Raw genomic sequence first — 24,659 nt, 5'->3', positions numbered from 1 at the left:
ATTGTATCATCAGGTCTCAATTTCTTCTTAAATATCCACTTGCTACTTATGGGTTTACAACCTTTAGGCAAATCAGACAAGTTCCAAGTGTGATTAGAAACTATAGAGTCTAATTCACTTTTAATGGCCTCTTTCTAAAAATCAGCATCTATTGACCTCATTGCGTCATCATAAGTCTTAGGGTCTTCTTCTATTAAATAGGTAGACACTAATTCATAATTCAAAAGATCAAGCTCAATATTTTCAGTCAAGAAAATAGTGATAAAGTCAGGACCAAAGCTAACTTCAATTCTACGTCTCTTACTCCTTCTAAGTTCATTTTCATGATCATTAGCAGTAATACTAGAAGAAGGCACAATATGAGAATTAACAGATATAAATGTACAAGTATTATTCGGCACATTAGTGGGAACATTATATTTCAATGGAAAAACATGCTCAAAAAATTCTGTATCTCTAGATTCGCAAATAGAATGATCATTCAAAAATAGAAATCTATATGCAGTATTGTTTTGAGCATAACCAATAAAAGCGGCATCAAAAGTCTTAGGTCTTATAGTTACTTGTTTAAATTCATGTAGACCAACATTAACCAAACACCTCCACACTTTTAGAAATTTTAAGTTAGGGGCAAATCCTTTTCATAACTTATAAGGAGTTTTATATAACTTCTTATGAGGAACTCTATTAAGAACATAACATGCAGATAAGACAGCTTTTCCCCACATCTTGTCAGATAAACCTGAACTCAAAAGCATAGAATTCATCATTTCTTTAAGCGTTCGATTTTTTCGTTCAGATACACCATTTTGTTGGGGAGTATAGGGAACACTAACCTCATGTATAATACCACTTTTCTAACAAAAGGCTTCTAGAGTATTAGTACTATATTCACCACCCCTCTCAGACCTAAGTCTCTTGATTTTCCTGTCTAATTGGTTTTCTACTTCTGCTTTGTATTTTAAAAGCATACTTTTAGCCTCATCCTTAGACTTAAGAAGATATACCTTAGTGTATCTCGAAAAGCCATCTACAAAAGTGATGTAGTATTTTTTCCCACCCTTACTAACAGTGTTCTTAAAATCAGCTAAGTCTAAATGTACTAGTTCAAGCAATTCTTTCATTCTACTAGTTACATTTTTAAAAGGCTTTTTGGTATATTTTACTTCTATACAAATAGGACACTTAGAAAAATTATCAACAATAATCGCAGAAATTAATTCCATTTTTCTAAGTCTTTTTATAGAAGCAATATTAATATGACCTAGCCTACCATGCCACAAATCAATAGACTCAGCAATATAAGCAGAATTAGAAGTACTTGCATTACTAGTAATCTCTTCAACATGTTCAGTACAAATAAACCTCTATTGAGGTAACCTTTCCCAACAAAGTCTCCTCCACGAGAAATAACAATTTTATTATACTCAAAAATAAGTTTAAGGCCTGCTTTATTGAGAAGTGCACCAGAAACTAAGTTTCTACGAATGGAGGGAACGTACAGAACATTGTTCAAGGCTAAAGTTTTTCCAAAAGTTAACTTAAGAAGAACTTTTTCTTTACCTATAACTCTTGCGGTAGTGGAGATACCCATGTAAACACACTCGCCATCAGTAGACTCCTCAACGTCATGGAACAACTCCTTGTTAGCACAGAGGTGCCTTGAAGCGCCTGTGTCCAGTATCCAATCAGTCTTGTTAGCCACCATATTTGCCTCAACGACCACAGCAGCAATCACATCACTACTTTCAGTAAGGTTAGCTTGGGGTGGAGTTTTCCCTCCTTGTTTCGAGCTTTGTCCTTGTCTTTGGTTGCACTGGAAAGCCTTGTGACCAATTTTTTCACAGACATAGCAAGGTCTTTTCGACTATTGGATTTGACCCTCCAGTTTATTGAAGTAATTCTGCTTCTTTACATATCCTTTTTTCTGGCCTTTCTTATGTTTACCTTTAAACCTGTCTTTCACAAAAGTACTAGCAGATTCCACAAGGTTAGCTTTAGAAGAATTAAGAGAGAGAAATTTCATCTTATCCTTAAGTCGTTCTGCCTACTCATCATTAAGACGGTTTGCTTCCTCGGTCCTAATGTGACTGATCAATTCTTGAAGAGTTAAGTTTTTCTTCTTGTGTTTCAGTTGATTCCTGTAATCACTCCAGGAAGGTGGAAATGTTTCAAGCAGAATATTAGCTTGAAGAATCTCACACATCTCCATGCCTTCGTTCATAATATTAATAGTCAAATTCTCATACTCGTGAACCTGCTCCATGATTGGCTTATCATCAACCATCTGAAACTTGATCCACTTTCCAACTACATACTTCTTTTTTCCCGCATCATCCGCACCATATTTCTTCTCCAAACTGTCCCATATGACTTAAGCAGATTTATAATTTATAAACAAATCAAAGAGAGTATTAGTCATACGGTTAGGCAGATGCCCTCGAACAGTTTTATTATCCTTTTCAAATTTCTTTTTAGCAGCAGCATCAGCAACAACAGTAGCAGTTATATTAGAACTATCAGCAACATTAGTAGTATTGGAAACAATATCAGCAGGAGGTTCGTTAAACAAAACGTAATCCACTTCTAATTGTTCAAAGAAAATTAGAAGTTTCTGGGACCAACGCTTATAATTGTTGCCATCTAAAGGCTCAAGTTTTGACAGATCAGGAAGTGTTTTGTTCAAAGTGGTAGCCAATAGTCAATATTATATACAAAATTTGCTTTCAAATTGTAAGAAAAATAGTAGATAATATTGGCCAAGAATAGAAATAACTTATCGAATAAGTACTGTATCGTGGCAAGTCACTGCCTTGAAAGTGATTTCGGTCCGACTGGGTGCAAATCGTTAAGACCGGTCGCTCCCCAAGGTTCCACAGTACTTCCAAACACGTGCACTCGTTGCTGGAAGTTTGGAGTTTGCAAAAAAGAATTGCCCAGGAAAAATAGGAAGAAGAATAGTCTTTTGAGAGGATGAGAGAATAATATTTTTGGTTGGTGTTTTAGCTCACAAATGATGATGTTTATATAGGCAAATCATTTACGTTTTCTTCCATCAGAAAATCGTAAGAGGCCAAATGTGAGTTAATATTATGTAACATTTATTTTGGTTTAATGACAAAATTGTCATAAAGACAGTAACTTCAAACTTTCTGAAAAGTTGTATCTTTTTACAAACGAAGTCACAAAAGTGAGAAACTGTCATATGAATGAATGTGAACCATTTATAAAGTAGTAACTTCATTCTCCCGCTCTGCATATACATAAAATCTAGAAATATTACAATAAATTAATAGTGGAGAGGTATGACAATTAACCACGGATTAATTATAGATTAGAATTAGTCTTTGTTCTTTGCATTATCAAATTAGAGTAACGCCTAAAGAGTAACAAGTTTGAGATGAGTTTGATAGAGCGGCGGAGAAGAGTGAATTTACGATTGATGGGATATTTTCTTTTTCTGTTCTTGTACTAAAGAAAACCCAAAAAGATTAACATGAGAGTTTATGGGAATTCGATTCTCCTCTTTTTTATAACTCCTTTCCAATACTATTTGTGATGAATTGATAGGAGGGCTGTAAAAAGAGGATATGAGGTAATGAGAAAGAATATTAATAAAGATGAAGTAAAAAATAACAGAGGTGGCAATTTGCGGAGGTTATGAGGAGAAACAACAACAACAACAATTCAGTAGCTGTTTTCGATAGAAACTCGACTCCCTCCCTTCAAGAACTCCCCACCTTGTTCTTGGGGTGACTCAAACTCACAACTTTTTGGTTGGAAGTGGAGGGTGATCACCACTAGAGCAACCCACTCAGGTTATGAGGAGAAAGAAGGAAACAAATATTACTTTCCTTATTTTTTGCTTTCCATTTTTGCCTTTTTCTTCGTTTATTCTTAAAACTTTTAAAGACAATTATATTGTAACTTATGGTCATACAAAATATATATTAAATAATAAAATGGTGCGCGTGCGCATATATATATTATTTATAAGAAAATATAATAGCGAAAAAAAGTAATTTCACCTAAAATTAATTACTTAGTGAAGTTTAATATTTCTAAATGATGAAAACTACAGGATTTTTTTTTATTTTAGAAAAAATACTTCTGATATAAAAGAAGAAATTTACTGTGATATAACGGTACTATGACTACTTTTTATTTTCACAAGATCACATTAGGTTTGAATTTTTGGCTTCATTTTTGAAAAGTTCATGAAATACCTCTGAATTGAATTATAAATTTGTATCTCAAAATTATCCGTTGTAAGAAAAGCTGAAGTTATTTTTAGTAGTCTCAAAAGTTTACTTTCTGTTTACTTCTGATGTTCAAGAATAAAGAAAAGAATCTGTAATTTATTATCAAGTTCAAGCCAATTTACTAGTTCTATAATAATTTGTAGTTTCCATGTTCATATACATTGTATATGAAAAGATGCCAGCAGCTTCATAAATTTGTTAAAATGTATAATTGCATTATTGTACAAAAATATTGTAGATATAGTATTTGATTGAGGATAAAATGGGTATTCAATTGTTTATGGGCATTATAGTAATTCAAGTTTGAAAATAAAAGCTACCTACTTTTAGTATGACATGATGATTGATTTCATTCGGGAAGATGATCTAAAAGTTTTCATCCTCCTACAGGTTCAATCCTTTTTTAACAGTTTTTAGATATTTTTATCATTAATGCAACCATCATGTCTTCATTTTGCTCATTCATAAAGTTGCAATTAAAATTTCTACGGAATATGGTTATCCTCGATTAGTTAGTACTAGGTAAGCTTGGATTGCCGAGTGTTGCCCGTCTAGGAGGGTAGTGCACTTTGGGTGCAAGAGAGAGTATATGATCTTAATGAGGTCAAATTCCTCTTCGGGGGCTTTCACTGCCCCATGCAAGGCAGTAGCACATCATTAATAAAGAAAAATATATATTTTTAACCTCTCTAAGAAATAATAGTTCAAAAAATATATATTTTTTGTATAGCACCCAAAGGTATGTCCTAGTGATCAATGAAATGGATGAGAACCATGAGATCTCAGGTTCAAATTCTAGCGGAGGCAAAAAATACTAGGTGATTTCTTCTCATCTATCCAAGCCTGGTGGATAGAGTTACTTGATACATGTTGCTAGTGGGAGGTGGCAGGAATCCTGTGGAATTAATCGAGGTGCGCACAAGTTGCCCCGAATATTACGATTATATATATATATATATATACACACACACTTTGATGGCGAATACAATTATTATTTGCCGACCAGCCAATTTTTATTTTTTTTCCATTTATATCCTTCACAGGAAATCTTTTATACACCCATTTTTTTTTCAACATGTGTCTAATATATACCATTTTGTGTTTGACCAGTTTCAATTTCACAGACTAATCATAACCTGACACACGTGTCACAAAATATAAAAAAAATACTTGAAATGTTGCCGAAAAAATCAAAAACATATTTTAAAAAAATTCATCTTGTTCCAACAATTTAAAAAAAAAAAAAAAAAAAGCTAATCTTGTTCTTCCCCGTTCTTCTTCCCTTGCACAAAATAGATAAATAAAGCTACGTACACACATTTTTTACCTCTTCACGCGCTCATTTTGTTTGAAAAATAAGCACAAGCCAAGTGGACAAAGTGGTGTATATTAGAGTTTGGAAAAGATAAGGTGTGAAAAAAGGTTTCTGTGAAGGAGGTGTGTGAAAAGGGTTTGACTATAAGATCAGGGGATAAACTATGTATTAAGCCTTGAAAAATACAGATACCAAGGCGTCGTTCTGGGGTTAAGATGTATCCATTCAATGGGTATAAGCCCCAGATTTTTCAGCTTCAATGATCTTCGATCAGTTAGAGTACATTCAGAAGTTAAACTAGACACAATGAATTTAGGCTGGACAGCTCCCCAGCATTCATCTAATCTCTCTCAACCTCCCTACAAAGAATTTTCAGCCTATTCTCCTGACAAGGATTGGTATTCGAGAAAAGAAAAAGAATAAAAAAATTGGAAAGACAAAAATATTATTTACAATAATGCAAGGGCCAGGACTAAAGTTAATGGACAGTAAATTTCTACAAAATTGTGTTGGAAGTAACTACAAAGATGAGAGTGTCCGTCTGAACCACTCGGACAAACGTCTCACTTTCATTGTTAACTCAGCATTTCTTCCAAAATATGACTCCGCATTTGAGAGCATCACCTCAATGTCATGCTTCATTCCCTCCAGACTCCTATAGTAATTGTTCTCTAACCTAGCCCAAATGATTTCAAGTGACAAGGGAACAGGGAACCTGCACATTATTATTACTTCATTAATATGCACCTTTTGCCAGTGATAGGGAACTTTACATTAGGAGTATTCTGATAATCACAGGTTCGCAATACACACTGCCAAGTAACTCAACTAGTGAGAGCATGAAACTAATGTAAACGGAAAATGATGAAAGCAACTAGTGTACCTGTTAATGAAGTTTGACTTCTGTGAAACTTGTCTCAATTTTTCAACCCCATAATAATCCTGCAAGCTCAGCAAAAAAGAACTATTGAGACAAGTTCTGTCAATAATATGAGTTAGTACCACATGCGAAAATTGCTACCTGAGCTTTATTTCCAGATTGCTCCAGCTTAATAAATGCACGCATCAGCTTCTCTCTAGTTTCATCATCTAAACGGGGTTGTTCCCATTGGGTATCAGCATCATATAGTTCCCAAGGACTATGCTGATGAGTTTCTGATGGATCACTCTTGTATCGGACAATATACCTTTCCCAGGGGCTGTCAGGATATTCATGAGATTTAGCTTGCACATTTAGAATCCTACCTTCCCACCAACTCCCATCTTCATCACCTTCATTTTTCCACCAAACTTGGCATTTGTCCCGAGAAGTCCAGTTCCTTTCTATAGCAGCATCATATCTGCTTCTTTCAACAAGAAAATCAGGGAAACCAGTCACTTCAGGCAGTGTCAACTGAAATGATTTCCCCACCACACCAGATGCAGGATCTACAAATTTGAGCTTTATTTTAGCGCAGCTTTCTCCAGAACCTGGCCGTGTTGTGTACTCAAGGTTTTCAACCATACAAAATTCTACTGCTCTTATATTCTCTTTTATTATTTTCCAGGGACCTAAATCCCTCAAGTTATTCTGAGTTATGTACTCTTCATGGCCCTGTACAAATTACCAAGTGCAGATTAAGGACCAGTTTCTGTTAGAAAAAAGAATTCTAGACACACAAATCTTGGACACTAATATAAATTCAATAATACCTGTCTTAAATACACAATTTCATCCCCTCGCTGAGGTATATACCTGGATCCCTCCTCATGAGCTACCAATGTTAACCATGAGCTTTTTGCTGCCTGATTTGATTTCATTCTCTCTGGAGGACTAGGTTCGCGGGCATAATAGCTGCCTCTCCGCGTTCGTGTAGATCGCAACCCAGCAGCAACAGCTGAACCAAGTAACCGTTCTTCGAACGAACTTTCATCATCTCTATTACCTGAAGTTTTTTCCATTGACGTTCCCTCTGAACCGTCATGTGGCTGCACGAATCTGTCATTGCTGTGTGCAGGATTCAAATCGCAAGTTGCTGACCTTAATCTAATAGATCTAGTTCTTCGAACTCCCTCAACAATGGCCTCAGCTCCCTCAGCTAAACTATGGCTCCCCACATTTGAAGTGGTCGCTTCCATATTCCCACTGAGACTTTCTCTACCACTTCTACCCCGACCAAATTTTGACCTTCTATAGACAGCTCGGAACATCATATCATGCGACCGCACATTCTGTGAGTCTTGCAATTCAGTCACAGAAGTTCCACTAACATTGTCTGCATCTAGCCTCTTCTCACGGTCTCCATCATCTAGAGTTGGTAAATTTCTATCTTCTTCGGTGGGGGCTTCTGAACTTAAGACCTTCTCAATGTCCTGAGGTTCAGAAAAAGTATCACAAGCAGTGCACCTAGCATCCTCCAATGAAGTCTTCGCATCTGTCTTGCCACTGTTATCAAGATGACTAGAAAGAATCTTTGACCTAATACGCAACCTCATTGGGACGGGAGTAGCATTTTCTTTAAATGGATGATTACGGTCAGTTTCATCAAAAAACTTAACATATTCTGCCTCCTGTATAGCATCCTGACAATGACTATCATTGCCATGAATGATACCATTGATTTCATTTCGGATCCCTGAACAAGGAGAAACTCTGTGGTGGTCCTTTTCAAGCATTGAGTGCCCATTAACAACATTTTCTTCCTGAATCGCCTCGTTAAATGAGCTAGGTCCAGTGACAGAGCCTGATGGAAACAGTTCTCCCATTCTAGAGCGTTTGGCTGAGCGTGATTTGACCCCTCCCCATCTGATGTTCCCATCATTGCACCCTACCAAGAGGTCCAAGTGGTTTTCAGTTTTTGTTGGTTGATCAATTTCATTCTTTTCTATTATGTCACCACTAGCATCACTCAGGTTGTTATCCTGACAGCCAAAGTAGTTTTGACTTGCTTCAGCAGCTTCCTCAGGAGCCAAAGACGGACCAGCTAGACCAGGCTCGTAATTCTTAGGAGGTCCATATTTACTTGAATCACGATTTGGCAATTTTAGGACCAATCTCCTCCTAATTCCACCATTGAGATTAGAGCTAGGAAACTGCTGGAGCTTATTTGTCTCATCAGAGTGATCAACGCATATTTCTTTCCCCTTTGAATGCCCATGTTGTTCACTGTTTAAGGACACATCTGAATCTTCATTTCCATCGTTTGAGTCCTGAAGTGTGGATTCACTTTCTGATGTATCACCCTCTGAACCATATTCATCTTCTCCTTCAGTAGATGTTCCCGTAATTCTGGAAAACAAATGAAGGGCATTACGAGCAGCAGCTCTCTGGGGCCGCAAGGACTTCGATGAAAACTTTTTCTTTGCTTTTCGACCATGTCTTGATTTCCTAGTGCGATTGATCCTATGCGAACTGTTATCACACTCGTCCAAGTTCTTCCTCTTTACACGCCTTCCAGAAGATGTCATAACTTCCACCTTAAGAAAGAAGCAAAATGATTATCAAGCACTGTACATAAAAAAAGAAAATGCTAAAACAAAATACGGGAAAGCCTTTTACTTCTGCTTTCTGTTTCTTCCTTCTTGATCTACGGAGCGCATCTTTTTGATCGCCTTCAGCCTCACTGTCTTCATCAGTGAATTCTGGATTTGCAGAGGCGTCGGAACAGAAACTCCCTTGCTCTTTTCCAGAAGAAAGCTCTTCAGTTACATTATACTCTGAATCTGATTCATCACTTTGTATCTCAATTTCTGGTTCCCAATCCATTGCATCCACAAATCCTGGAAGTGGCTCCATCAACATCTCCAAGTCTACAATAGGAAAAGTTTGGTACTGCTGGTCCATATTGAAATCTGTCCCAATGGAAAATCGGAATGACGAGGGTCTCCATTCGATTCCAAGAGCTCCTAGACGTCTTTGTTGGTACATGCTCTGGTATGGCTCTGGATAAGGAATCATGCCTGCCATCATATCATACATAAGACATTTGGAGAAAAAGAATGAATGAAGATATGATATTGTTTAAGCAAAAACACCAACCTGCATCACAAAGGAGATCTTGCATATTCCTCCTGTACGGAGCAAGTTGTGTTTCCTGTAAAATTTATCAATTAAGCAAAAGCATAAACGAAAGCTGTCTTTCAAATTCGTAGAAGTTGGTGTAACCGGTCCCCCAGAGAGAGAAAAGAGACTTCCAGTTTGAGAAATTAAGTTTCAAAACTTAAAAGAGGCATTGTTTCAGTAAGAAAGCAGTAGTTCACAGGCACATTTATTATGTCCATACAGCTTGATGAAAAACAATTTATAATAACCATTATGCACCCAAAACGTAATAGATTAGAGGCTCTTTCATCCCAGAGAAGCAATGTGCAGGAAAAACCACTACAGAGTAATGAAGAACACCCCAGAATTGAAGACCATGAGAAGCAGGCGCCTCATACATATGGAGCAAACTGATGAACTGGCATATCAAATACATCTCTCCATGTACCAGATCAAGAGAACAAGTATCTTATGAAGCACGAACCATGCAAGCCACTGCAGCACTGCTAATAACCATCCATGGATGGTGATACCAATAATTTACAATTTCAAATTTATACCAATGATAGACTGCAACAAAAAGATTGAATAATTTCAAATCTCTATTCCCAATCAATATTTGACTAGGATGAGTTAATGTTTGAATTTACTAAAATGTTCACTTTAGATTGTTTTGAATTAACAGGTGCTCCATCGACAGTGATACCAATTATAAACAATGTCAAATTTGAACTATTATAGAGGATAATGAAAGATTGAATATTTTCAAATTTCAATTTTAAATCAATATCAATGAGGATAAGCTAGCGTTTAAATTTACTAAATGTTCACTCAAAATGTTTTGAATTAAAAAGTGCAGCCCTGGACCTATCCAGCACCTAATCTCAACCCTCCTTTCTTAACTTGTAGTTTCTTGAATAGACAGCACATGAGTACAAAGACAAAACAGTGTTTAGACAAGAATTGACGGATCACCAACCTGGTCAAGGACATTTCCATGTGTATCCTGAACAAGAGGGCGATAATCTCCAAGAAAAAACTGTTTAAGACATGCATCAGAAATCATTTACTATATCCGGGACGATCCAACCAAAACACTTGTGGAACTCCAACAAACCTGGTCATACTTAGCATCCTTCTGGGATTCTCCTTGCCCTGTATTCAATATGTACAATTGGCCGACATCATCTGAAAGTATTATTGACGTCCCATCCCTGTAATATAGAAAAGAACATACATCAAAGCTAACAACTTGTCCATGACTGATTCAAAAAATTTGTGCACGCAAGATCAAATATAGTGTAATAAATCTGCATCTCCTAAGTTGCTCCGACACGGCAGTTTAGGTGCCGCACCCGTGTCGACATGACACTAGAATGGGTGTGGGTATGGGATCCATACTGGATGTGGTCAAACAATTTTGGGTACTTTGACCACGAGAGACGGAAACATTCAAGACGAGATACAATTTGATTCCCGAAATTATAACCAAAACTAAGGTAAATTTGAAATAGCATACTTTATCTAGGAAATCAATCTTTTACTTATCTATAACTTGAGAATAAAAAAGAAATCCACACTTTACAAGCTGTGAGAAGGCACGGGAGAAAATATGTTATTGATATTGGATAATAAATACAATACAAGAGGTCCCTATTTATAGCTATACACTACAAGGAGATATTACTCCTCTGCCAATGTGGGACAAGACTACACTATACATATCTGTAAACTAACACAAGCTATACGTAAGTAATCCACAAAATTTCTCATAATTTAGAGATATTTTTATATTTTTATTCTTTTGAATTATTTTTAGCCAGATCCTCGCACATGTATCCGTACTAGGATCCATATCCCCGAATTTTAGAATTTACATCTCGAAGGATCCGACCTCCAGATCCGTACCCGTGTCGGACACCCGCACCCGTGTCCGAGCAATTTAGTGCATCTCTTCTTCCAAGTAAAACAGCTGTACAGAATACATCCCATGTTTTTGACTCACATAACCTGTGGTTGAATCTCTCGAGGTTGAAGTAACATTAAATGTACAGAGAAAAGATGTAAGAAGAACAAGATCATTGACTTACGGAGAAAACTTTCCATCAACTAGCTTGAATCGTCCAATTTCATATGTCCGAATAGGTGCACCTTCCCATATCTAAAAATTGAACGATTTTGTGGAGTTTTGGTACTAAACTCGACACATAAGTACAAAAAAATTTAGAATGAGTAAATAAAACAAAACAAGGAGAAGTAGACTCACATCCCAGACAATTGTTTTCCCATCATACCCAGCGCTCATTGCTATTCTAGGATTAAAAGGATGAACATCAAGAACATAAGTCTGCAATCACCAAATGCACACAATGAGACACAGTCCCAAACAAAAAAAAGTAAATGCAATCAATTGTAATCAGTTCCTACTTAAGTTTAATGTCATGTTCGGGGAGCTAAAATATACAACATAAAAGGAGAAAGTGGGCCTTTGATCCAATTCATTACAATCTCGGGCAAGTCTTGCTCACAATCTCTAAAGGCTTGTCATTTAGTGACAGCCTATGATAATCGGATAGGTCACCAGACACCGGTGCAGATCTGCAAGTTGGATGCATCATCACCTACACCGAAATCTTAGTATTCGGCGATACACTTAGGAGTATGGGTATGGGTGTTGAGAGACAGCCACCAAATGTATTTTCCAATATATACTTCGTCAATTAAATGAAGTTGTTAAATTAAAGGTAGTATAATTAATTTTTTTGTAACACTTGGTATTTTATTCATAAGTTATCTCATATAATAGCAAAGTGTTCTAGTAATTATGTGCATATATATATTTATATATATGTATATATATATACGCCATAAACCCAAAATAAAACCAAATACCCAATCAACATATATACTTCTTCGCAATAGGTTAAGTCAAAAGCACCCAAATTAGGCTGACCAACTCTAGTGCGGATCCCACGCCCCACCCAAATCGTGTCTGACAAGAATTTTGAAGGATCTGAGCAACATAGATGACAGCAATCATGACAAAACAGTACAAAATTCCAGGAAATAACTTACAGATTCAGTATGACCCGTCAAAGAATGCACTAAGCTACCATCAACAGCATTCCACACGCATATTCTGCAATCTGCAAATAAAGCAGTTCCATCAGAGCTACTTAAGGTCAAAAACAAGATTCTATAGGTGGGATGTAAAAGCCAAAAAAAGAAAAAAAAAGAGTTAGAACTCAAGCCTCTTGGATGAGAACAGGCTGAAGTTGAATTATCAGAACTACTTTACAAGGAACAGGACCAAGAAGTCTTATCAACAAAAAGGAACAGGACCAAGAAGCATGGTGAAGAATACCATTGAAGAGTGAAAATCTACTAATGTAACCAATAAAGAAATCTGGGAAAAGAAATGAAAACAGTGACCACGAGTTGCAATTTCAAAAAGCAGCCCCTGCCCAAAGAATTGTAACTTTGTCAGCTAATTTAGATGCTTTCCACATTGAGAAAAATGTATAAATATACAGCATACCCATGATAGCAGCAAGAACAAAACGATTATCCAAGCTCCAGACGATCATATTAACACCGCGTGGAGTTGGAAGAATTCTTTGACGCGGACCTCCTCGAGGAGGTTGAGGTGCCATTGGTGGTGGTGGAACTTTCAAATGATAAGCTTTCTGCCAACGTCCACCCTTTCCCTTTAGAAAATGAGTACTTGGTATGAGAAAGATGAAGTGATATGAGAACAGAACTAGATGTTGCTTCAAGCTTAACCAAGAAAACAAAGATTGAATGGGGATTTAAAGAGAACTCACATGTGATCTACGAGATCTTGGGATCCAAATGATTGCACTGCCATCACGGGAACAAGTAACAATGTTGTCATGATTAAACCTGAAACACGAAAACTTCAGTTGTCAAACTTCTTTAACAAATATCACAAGCAACATCTATGACAACAGAATTTACAGTATGAAGCTAACATGTTGAGAGTTCTCCATTTTCTCTTTTAGTTCCTTTATTTTCCTGAGAACATTCCAACATACCATGAGTTTTTAAACTTTGGGACAGAGTCTTCTTTTGATGCATCGGAGGGAGAAAATCTGGATGCCACAGCGCAGCCACTGCACTCAAAAAAGAAGATCATGAATCACAAGGAATGCAAATACACTTGAATGAACGAACACATGAAACCTTTTCCTGGGACTATCAACCTGAATTGCACATAATTTACATCATTTTCATGACCAGATAAAATCTCTATCTCATGATTAGGCTGCTCAGAGTCATCCGAGTTGGATTTACAAGCATTCCAGACCTACAAGTAAATAAGATTTTTGTAAGCAGCAACACATCAGTGTCAGAACTACAACCACGGGGTAAGTACAGTGAAATACAAGTCAGACAAAGTAATCCAGGCTTACCCTTGCACAGGTGTCTGAGCTTCCAGTTACAAAGAATGTTCCACTAGCATTAAATGCACAACAGAAGATCTGATGGCTTTGCAAAACAGTGCTTGATGATGGACCAGCGTTCTTCCCTACAACCATTGAGGCAAATGTAAACAACCTTCCATGTTATTGATTTCAGAATGCTGGCAGATAAATATTGCGACTTACCAGCAACTGTTTCAGGGGGTTTTGGTATGTACAAGCGTGGAGTAAACTGGGAATATCTAGAATCCCAAATCCGACATGTTCCATCATCAGATGACCTGCGGTGATGGTAGCAGTGTTGCACATATAGTGGTCAAAGAGTGACAATACAAAGCATGCAAAGAGATAAAATATCCCAGTAAGTTGTAAGTTTATTTTTGTTTTTTCTTTTGGGTAGGTTCTCTAATTTTTGGTATGCCGCTTGTATATGGGAGTTTTTTCCTCCCATAGTTAATAAAAAAAATTACCTTAAAACATGTCTCATGAGCAATTAAAGCATGATACAAAAAATCAAGTTATTTCATGGAACAAGACTCATTTATGTTGAATTCGTAAATATCCTCATAATTCAAAATAACACTCTACACCGAAAGACTGATTGTGTTCTTGGGCCGTAATACAGATGCGGATGGGGTTGAAATAGTTGACAACTTCACGGAACAAGATCTACTGAGGAGGAAGGTAAAGGAAGAGATTAACCATTTGAAGGCAAACTGCCAAGCCTTAGTTAGCTTTGAGAGCAGATAATTTGGAAAACACAAACCATCCAGATGATCTGGCGTCAGACCTCGAATGAGCTTTTGTGGATTACACAAACATTTGCAAGCTTAAGTCTATGTCAGGGTATTGACCAGGTGAACAGTTACTTTTCGCAATAATTAACATCAACTAAGCCTCAATCTCGAATTAGTTAGGATTGGCTATATGAATCGTCTTATTCCACCATATTCTGGGAGGTTACCATTTTGTTTAAACAAAATCACACTTGGGAAGGATTTGGGAAAAGTAGTGTGACCAGATGTCAAAGGACAGATTTCTCTCAGATTGCAGAAAAATAACACAGAAGCTCTGCAGAAGTTGGAGCTACTTTCTTTAACTGGAAGTAAGGCACAATGGGTGCTCCCTTTGGATATTCAACCTCATGTAAAGAACTGCTTAGAGATGGAGATATCCTCTTCCCATGGTAAGATTTGTATTGAACTTTGCATAGACACAATTAAGAAATGAATCAAAGATACAAAGATATTGCATATGGAACTCCAAGAAAGTTGTATAGACAATAAATGGCCTTACGATAAGAGCTGATAAATAGAACTAGGTCTTGGATTAAATGCTATTGCCGTAACAGCTCCGGTATGACCGCGCAACACCGAAATTGGCAGCCCATCAGCCAAGCGCCACTGTTATAACGAAAAAAGAACACTCCGATGACCACTCAGAAATATATAGGAACTCATGTAAATTTAAAAGAGTATCTTACAACTCTGATGATGCAATCATTTGAAGCAGATGCTACTAAAGTGTTGTTGGAGTTAACAGCTAGGTCAGTGATATCACCCTGAAAGCACAACAAGTAAACTCAAAAGACAGAAGATCAAGGGATGGATCAAGATAACTATAGCAACAGCTTACTTCATGCCCACGGCAGCTGGCCAAGCAATATGCTGTTTCCATTGACCAAATCTTTACAAGTCGGTCATCTGAGCCAGTAATAACATATCTCCCAGAGCGATCAAATATTGCTGCAGTCAACATTCGTCTTAACCATTCAATTGAATCATTGAATAAGATAATAGAGCACCTCATTAAACGAGGTTCATTAACTAAATTACTCAATGACTCAGGCCAAAATAAGAAGCAAATATAAACCCGCCTTGACCTGATAAAAATTGAAAACATTCACAACAGTACATAACAGCAAAAGCAGAATCATAATAATCAATACAAAGCTACTTTATGATTACCCCATGTCAAAATCCACACCCACACCATGTAGCAAAATTTGCAAACAGTATAGATAAAATGGGACCACTACTTCCTTCTGCTTTGGGGTAAACATTCTATTCTTGTACAATAGATCAGGTGATAACTATACACACGAAGTTATGAAGTTATATAACTCATTCTCAGCACACTCAGCCACTCTTAGAAAAGTGGTTATCGTTCAGTCCCCAGAAGTGATAACATAAGAATAAGACATGCAAGCCAAAGACGTTACCAAGACATGCAAGCCAAAGACGTTACCACAATAAACTGCATTGAGATGTCCTCGAACTTTTTTAAAATTTTGCATCTTCTGCACCATAGTGGATGGCTTTGCAATGGCATAACATGCCGCACGAATAGATGGTGCACGGTGGTGTTTGGAAAATCCACCACTAATTTCTCTCAAACCTAGTCCACGCACCTGATCTACTAGCATGTGAGGCCACCGCAAGTGACCTGGAGGCTTAACTTCATTATTTGTCTGATCTTGATCACCTGAGAGAGAGGAAGAGAGTTTAAGGGCAATGAAGAGCTAACTGAGGAAGATGAAAGTAAAACCCTGTGATTTATCATGTGGTGCATAATGATTCCACTTGTCAAGGACACAAAACTACGCCCCCTCCATTTGCCAGTTTTGGCACCTAAAAAAACTAGGCAGAAATCTACTAATAATATTACTCTATAGGACTTCTGCATAAATTCAGAAATAAAAATTGAAGTTTGATGTAAAGCATTCCCCAAGAACTAACTTTAAATCATTGTTTCCTTCAACATATTTTAATTTACTGTGACACAGACAGAATCGTAAAATGTACCTCATCGAAATTCACAGTGCATGAAGAACTGACAAAAATTGAAGTTACTACATTAAAAGTAGTGAAACTAGAAGACGTACTGCTGAGAAGTGAAAAGGAACCAGTTCCCAGCAGAGTTGGAACAGCTGCTGCATTAACTGTATTACCACCAACCATACCCTGAGGGGAAGCTCTCACACTTAACAATAATTGCTTTAAAAGCTTCATCAAGTGATCCTTTCCCACGTGAGAGTACCTAGACACGTCACACACGTTATAACTCAGGAAAGAATGAGAAGGTGATCCAGCCTCTTTCATTTTCTCAACAGAGGAGGACGAGGAAAATATCATAAGGACTGGAGATAAAAAAGGGGGGAGGTTTTATTTTCTTTGCGGGGGGAGAGGACAGCAAAAAAGTAATAAGAGATTAACTGGCCAAACAAAAGCTACATGTTCCGAGTAGCATAATAAACCAGATGATTTTTTTTGTATCAGCAATTTGTACAGATGACCTCATTCTTGAATCAAAACAACTGAATGATCTCTGTTCTTCACATGCATTTTGATGTTTATAAAATTCAACAGATAAAGGCCTATAACAGAGAGTAACATCTTTTAATCTGAAAGCATTTCATAAACTGTACTCTGATGCTATTCAGATAACATGTTACTAATATGGAAATATAACAGAAACATTACATGACAGAGATTGGTTAAAAAGGAATTGATAAGCCATATATCATTGACATTTGATGAATAAGGCAGTGAAAGTTACCTTTCCACCAATCTATTGTAGCTTAATGGGAAAGACATCCCATCATCATTTTCGTCACCACTTGGTTCCCCACTCCTTGAATACCAAGCATGGTATCTACGGGGTAAAAGTTGATGCTCCAGAAGTTCATTCCAGAATTGCCCATAAGTTCTGTGACATGGTCCAGCTGATAGGAAATGCATAATCAAGAAATAGACCTCACCCATGTCGATGTCCACATCAGCCTCAGTTGATCTTTGTGGATCAGATGGTTGAGAATTTTGATTTGCCTTTCCAGATAAGTTCAATGACTTCATACTTCCAGATGGTGCATCAGAAGGGGGAATATACTTCCGAAAAGACATCTATCCAATATAACCTAATATATATCCAATACATTAATTAAATCCTTCTAAAACATGATGTCAGGAAAATGAAGAACAAAACAAATAAAAGAAAGAATTTCTGAATTGGCACTTCGCTTTGTAACTTGCCGCAGAGCCTCCATGGGTTAAAATTGCAAATTCTTGCACATCCTTGAGAGGAGCCTCAATTACGAAAAATAAATGAAGAAAGGAACAAAGAATTGATCCCATGATTAACACACAGCAGTAATTGAATTGCCGTCCCGGGGACCAGTTCAAAAACCTCTTCTTTAGACGACAGTTACACAGCTCAACAAATCTGGACCATGTTGCCTCTTTACCCACAGCAAGAATCTAATTCGAGTCTATGCATAAACCAATAGAGGCACCCTAGAGCTAAGGGATAGTGAGTTTGGACTAAAATTCTGGAACCCTTTTTTTCTTGTTTGATAAATGTAAAATTCTGGAACCCTTTATATATTGTTACACTCAAGTTGGACTTTACTGTGGGGAAGATGCCTATAATCTGATATACTATCCACATGGACGGCGTCTGAGGAACCTGGGATTCCTTGGACGCATAGCATCATTTCTGAGAATAAGTATACGAGTAAGCACATTGAAGAAGGAGAGCTGAGGAAAATGTTTTAATATCAACCACGGTATACTTTTGTTCCACGGTAAATTTAATCTTGCTCTATATAGATGGGGAAAATTTAAAAGATTTCAGCATTTGTAGTCCAAACCTAGAGCTCAAAGACAAGTTTTTGAGATCGAAGTCTAGATACATTGAAGTCTAGTGGAACCCTTAAATACAGTTAAAATGACAAGCCTGATCCACTACTGTCAAATGAAAGAGAGTTTGGGCACTCAATGGTTGCTCTTAACTTTTGGCTTGACTGGTTAATTGGCCGCTATCCTTTTGGCCAACTCTAAACAATCAATCAATCAAGTATCCTCAAGCATAAACTACTATTGGCATCAGCTGTATGAATCATCTGTTCGACTGTTCCCGTTGATGTATTCGGGTCCACTTCATTCTAATACTGAATAGCTAGTGTTTTAAGGCGTATTAGGACTTCTCCAGATCTCACATTTATCCTTACACGGATACGAGTCTCTAACTAGACTAAAAAGTTTCTGACATACACTGGACTAACGTAAGTGAACGACAACATCTAATCCTTAGTTCCAAATAGTTGGTAATGGCTATATGGATCTCCTACTTCCATCAAAAAGTCCTACCTAGGTTCAAATTGATTTTGAGAGATTGTAGGTCTTGTGCGACAACTTCCATCCCAGTGTTTTAGGTCTACCAGACACTCTTTTTTATCACTTGGTAGACCTAACACACATTTTTATCATCTTTAACCACTACATCTTCATACCTACAGACTGGTGTTTGGAGACGTTGTTTGTACCTATGCCAAACCATCTCGGATGACTCTCTCATTTTATCTTCCATGGATGTTACTTACACCTTCTTTCATATGGGATTATTTCTAATTTTATTCAATCATGTACGACCGTGCATCCATGTTAACATTAGTATTTTTACAACATCTAGACTTATGAATATATTGGACTGACCAACTTACAGACCCAACATTCATTGCCGCATAAATAATATTATTGGTTTTCACAAATTATATGGAATTTACCTTTCAATTTGTCAGGTATCTTTTGCAAAGCGCTCCTCCACTTTAGCTATCATATTTACTTTTATGCATTCATCTTCACATATTTTATCATTCATCTAAATGATTGAATCCTAGATACTCCTTCCGTCCCAACTTATATGGCATCATTTGACTGGATATGGAGTTTAAGAAGGAAAAGAAAACTTTTGAAACTTATGGTCTAAAACAAGCCTTAGACATATGTATGGCTATAAATCATCTCATTAAGGGTAAAATAAGAATTGTAAAATTATATTGTTTTTAAATGTAGAAAGATGACTTTCTTTTTGGGACAAAGAAAGTTTGCCACATGCAACAACAAATCTAGCATAATCCCACAAATATGGTCTGAGTAGGGTAGTGTGTACGCAGACCTTACACCTACCTTGAGACAAAGGGAGTATCTAAATTGTCTATTAGGCACCATCATCCTACTTAATCTAAACTTCGCCTTCATTCTTCTCATGAAAGCTAAACTTGCAATGTATACAGTCTCTATTGTAAATCTACAAGGCATATACCATATTGGTTCTTTATTACCTATTGTATTGGCCCTAAGCCCCTAAGCATGTATTCTATCACCATTTCCCCATTTTTGAATAATTGGAAGACTAAGGAATATATTAATAAATGAAAACGCCAGAGGTAAGTTCTCAAGGCTTCATTTGGGTTGGAAAACTGAAATTGGGCGAAGAGGTGACAAATTTTGGCCAATTTCTGCAATGGATAAAGGTGCTTAGGACCTATTTTACGCCAGTGTTGTCAAAGGCGCCGGGGAGTTGACTTTTTGATTTCGGGGTCGGAATCTAGTTCTGAAAATTTTCATAGCTCTCTTATGTCATTTATGACTTGTGTGCAAAATTTGAGGTCAATCGGAATTCATTTGATAGGTTTCGCCATCGAATGTAGAAGTTAAAAATTCTTAAGTTCCTTAAGCTTGAATTGGGGTATGATTCGTGGTTTTAGCGTTGTTTTATGTGATTTGAGGTTTCAACTAAGTTCGTATAATGTTTTAGAACTTGTTGGTGTATTTGGTTGGGGTCCCGAGGGCCTCGTGTGAGTTTCGGATAGTTAACGGATCAAAATTTGGACATAAAGAGCTGCTGGAATTTTCTGCTGGAAATCGAGGGCAGCGCCTGGACAGAAACTTTAAGTTATAAAACGGGGGCTTCATCCCATTTTCCAATTTTCACAAATTGGAGCTTGGGGAGAGGTGATTTTTGAGAGATTTTCAAGGAAAACTATCGGGGTAAGTGATTGTAACTCGAATTTGGTCAATATACACGAATATATCATTGTTTTCATCATTTAATTAGTGTTTTGAGATGGAAATTTGGGAAAAATGAGGAAGAGTTCTTGGGCTAGAATTTTGAGGTTTTGAATGGGATTTTGTTATCGGATTTGATTAAATTTGGTATGGTTAGACTCGTGAGTGAATGGGCTTTCGGGCTTTGTGACTTTTGTCGAATTTCGAGACGTGGCCTCGGGGGCTGGGTTTGAGCTGATTTCGGATTTTTGGCTATAATTTTGTATTTCCTTGTGGAATTGATTCCTTTAGCCTATATTGATTGTACTGTACTGCTTGTGGCTAGATTCGGTACATTTGGAGACCAATTCATGAGGAAAAGGCATCGCGGAGTAAGAAATTACGCGATTTTGAGGTAAGTAACATTTCTTATCTTGGTTCTGAGGCTACAAATCCCTGAATTTCGTGTTGTATGAATTGTTTGAAGATGACGCACATGCTAGGTGACAGGCGTGTGGGCGTGCATCATGGAAATTGTGACTTAATTGATTTCGTGGAGTTGCATAATTAAATAAATGACATTATCCGCATATCCTCCACGTGTTAGATAAATTGAGTTGAGACTCATATTAAAGATTATGTTTAGGCTACACATCAATATTTTGGGACCCACATGGGTCGTATTGTTGTTGAAGCATTGATTAAATTACAATTTTTGTACTAGGTCACATCTATCACTTGCATATCATATCTCAGTCTCTGCTGTCATTCATTGATACTTCATATCATCATGTCGGGTTGATTCTTCATGTTATTGAGAGCCCGAGAGACTAGAGATTCTAAGTGATAGTTATGTTTATTATTTATGCCTGGATATGGCTATTATAGCGCTTGGTCTGAAGGAGCCCTTCCGAAGTCTGCACCCCCACAGTGAGCGTAGTTGATATATATATCTGAGATGGATTTTCCCTGGACATGGATCTTGTCATAGATATATATTATTGAGGGATGGATCTTCCCTGGGCATCCATCTTGCCCAAAGCATTTATATTAAGGGATGGATTTTCCCTGGACATGGATCTTGTCCGAAGCATTTATATTAAGGGATGGATTTTTCCTAGACTTGGATCTTGTCCGAATCATTGATATCTGGGGATGGATCTTCCCCTAGGCTGGATTGGCCTTATACAGTACTGGACGATTGATTGTCTGTTGATGTGTACATATATATGAGGGATGGATCTTCCCTGGCTTAATCCTGAAGCGAGGCTCAAAACATGTTGAGCGCTTCACCTCACTTTGTGGACGCTTCAGTGTTGCATAAAGGTTCTAAGGCATGTTTTTCTTTGCCAATTAGTGTAATCCAGAAAAGGCGACACTAAATAATTGATAGTTCACTTTATCGTAATCTTTTTTCAATTTCTTTGTCCATATATTTATTTTTCATGCTTATAATTATTGGTCTTAGACTACATATACATACTTTTACTTTTTCTCCGGTTGCGCCTTTTTTCATTAAAGCCCACCCTCTATTTGTGCTTTGCGCTTAAAGCTCCAACGGACCTTAGAGCTTTTTTGCACTTTTCGCCTTTGATAACACTGTTTTATGCAATCCTTCACTTGCCTTGAGTTACCCTTGGTGAATGGGGGTGATAAGTGAGTGGATACTTTGTTCCAATCGTTCAAAATACTCTAAATTAGCAAAGAACTTGACATAGCCGTACCGATTCTTGCACAAACTCATATTCAGTATGTACTCACAAAAGAATTTGTGTAACATAGCTTAGAAGAGACCAAGGATCACATTTATAAATTAAATCAAAAGAGGTAAGTTGCGAGGCTTCATTTGGGATGAAGAAAAGAAAAAGAAAGGAGAGGTGGAAAACAACTATATACGCCATAAGGAATTATTCACTACTGACTGGATAAGGACGAATAAGGCATAAATAAATTCTTGAAGTTTTTGTAATTCTACTAAGAGATTTCTAAATAAACTATTTTAATCGTAAGTTACAACACTAGATGTTAGAGTCATTCTATCTATACTAGCCTCTCTTCAACCTGTTCTTCTTGTTCTTCATGGAAAGATGTTTTAGGAGTACCACCTCCATCTCAGAAAAGCAAACAATGCCTTATTTCACTGCTAAATTTATTTTTCCCAATTAATCAATTGTGCCTCAATCCCAAATTGGTCTGGGTCGACTACCTGACTCCTATTTATCCGTTCTTTTTTCAGGCCCATCTCAATACTAAATAATATTACAGCAACAAGATTGTGATATTTTTCCACTTCCCAAAGATGGAGACATAGTAACACCATTCCACAGAAACAGAAAATCAAAATAATAACAAAAGTAATAGTAATTAACTAATTCATAAGAAGTCTAAATCCAGTCAGCCTAGCAGAATAGCACTAGGCACCCCTTCCCTTTTTTTGATAACCGTGGTAAGTGGGTCAGCTTCCGCGGCTGGACTATTTTCATGGGATACTTGCTACCTCCGCCAGGTATCGAGTAACTCTGTCCACTAAGGCTTGGACATATGGGATATTAGGCACCCGTACCCTGTTCCAACTTATCTACATGAAACCCTAATATTCCAATACTGGAACCAAAATAACCTAATTCAATGACACAAGTGGTCTGACGTATCTTTTGTTCCAACAATATTGATCTTAGCACAACACACACACACACACACACACACACACACACACACACACACACACACACAGAGAGACATACATACATACATACAAGAAACAAAAAAGGAGTACATAATTTACCCAATCACTTAAAAAAACAAAACCAAATAGCAAAAAGATTGAACCTTTTTTATTCTGAGTAAGTTAACCAGATGGGCAATCACCAGAAAGTAGAAACTCGGCCACAAGTGAACGACCATAACCCATAAGCATTCTACTGTAGCATTGAAACAAAAAAAAAGAACAAAAAATTAAGTTATTTACACTTCAGATCCCATTAAAGTACAAAAATAAACCAATTCAATTGCAAGAAATAGCCCAATTTGAGATCTAATAATAACCCACATGCAAAAAGAAAGGGAAAAAAAGGAGTCCCAATTTTGAGTACTCTCAAACAAGAACAAAGAACCTCTTTCTATTTTTTCCTACATTATTTCCCAAATTGGAAACTAAATTCTCACCTACAATATAGTTCTCTGAAACGACGGCGTTTTGTTTCTTGAGTGGAATTTCAGCAAAAAGAAAAATGGAGATCGAAGGAAAAACGAGTTCTTTAAAGTTTCTTGAAAATTTTAAAAATAAATAAATATTGAGGCGAAGGGCACAAGAAAAGACACAAAGGGAAGAGGATTTTAGATATAGAGGAGGGAGCTCTGAGATTTTATGTGTTGAAACTCTGTGTAGTGTGTCTTGGTTTTTGTAGGAAAGAGAAGAGAACTAGAGAAGATGTATGAACAACACAGTAGCAGGGGACAATAGAGGGTTGAGTTAGCATTTTATATCTTTATGCCTTTCTTGAAAATAAAACAATAAGGAAACTATTTTTTATAATTATGTGAAATAATTTAGTATAATTGTAATATGCTTCCTTAATCACAGGTCCAAGTCCGAAATATAAATTTATGATACCTTTTATAATGGACTTTATGACGGAAAAAAAAACATCCAATATATATATATATATATATATATACTTTAAAACTTTTTCAGATTTTGATAAAGCTTTTTTCTTTGCTTTAATTTTTAGTTATTGAATATAGTGTTCTTTTCTTTAACTTTTCATTTGCCTTCCATTTTCTTCTTTTTGG

The 24,659-nt window shown here is 36.8% G+C and overlaps 2 protein-coding genes across 3 annotated transcripts; both read right to left on the bottom strand.

Moving 5' to 3' along the window:
- Positions 1–2,047: 2,047 nt before the first annotated feature.
- Positions 2,048–3,244, bottom strand: LOC142168908 (uncharacterized). The gene is made up of 3 exons (XM_075230084.1): positions 3,175–3,244; positions 2,425–2,643; positions 2,048–2,373 (listed from the first exon to the last, which is right to left on the bottom strand). Exons 1-3 carry the CDS (start codon positions 3,242–3,244, stop codon positions 2,048–2,050), a joined length of 615 nt encoding a protein of 204 aa, XP_075086185.1.
- Positions 3,245–5,782: 2,538 nt separating this feature from the next.
- On the bottom strand, positions 5,783–24,321 carry LOC107802938 (uncharacterized). 2 transcript variants are annotated; one of them, XM_075229530.1, is made up of 25 exons: positions 24,033–24,321; positions 23,697–23,788; positions 17,599–17,956; positions 16,925–17,079; positions 16,288–16,524; positions 15,676–15,785; positions 15,524–15,601; positions 15,337–15,443; positions 14,227–14,321; positions 14,032–14,147; positions 13,822–13,925; positions 13,654–13,731; positions 13,423–13,501; positions 13,137–13,305; positions 12,674–12,744; positions 11,865–11,945; positions 11,689–11,759; positions 10,716–10,812; positions 10,578–10,637; positions 9,596–9,650; positions 9,116–9,516; positions 7,270–9,033; positions 6,599–7,171; positions 6,461–6,519; positions 5,783–6,292 (listed from the first exon to the last, which is right to left on the bottom strand). In XM_075229530.1, exons 3-25 carry the CDS (start codon positions 17,940–17,942, stop codon positions 6,097–6,099), a joined length of 5,100 nt encoding a protein of 1,699 aa, XP_075085631.1. In that variant the 5' UTR covers positions 17,943–17,956; positions 23,697–23,788; positions 24,033–24,321; the 3' UTR covers positions 5,783–6,096. The 2 variants fall into 2 exon arrangements, with proteins under 2 accessions (XP_075085631.1, XP_075085632.1); XM_075229531.1 differs by having other exon boundaries at positions 23,697–23,785; positions 24,033–24,318.
- Positions 24,322–24,659: the final 338 nt, after the last annotated feature.

Source organism: Nicotiana tabacum, chromosome 14 (genome assembly GCF_000715075.1).
Source record: "Nicotiana tabacum cultivar K326 chromosome 14, ASM71507v2, whole genome shotgun sequence".
In the NCBI taxonomy this organism is placed as follows: Eukaryota; Viridiplantae; Streptophyta; class Magnoliopsida; order Solanales; family Solanaceae; genus Nicotiana; species Nicotiana tabacum.
The sequence above is the reverse complement of the archived record's forward strand: the minus strand, read 5'-3'. Positions and strand labels throughout refer to the sequence as shown.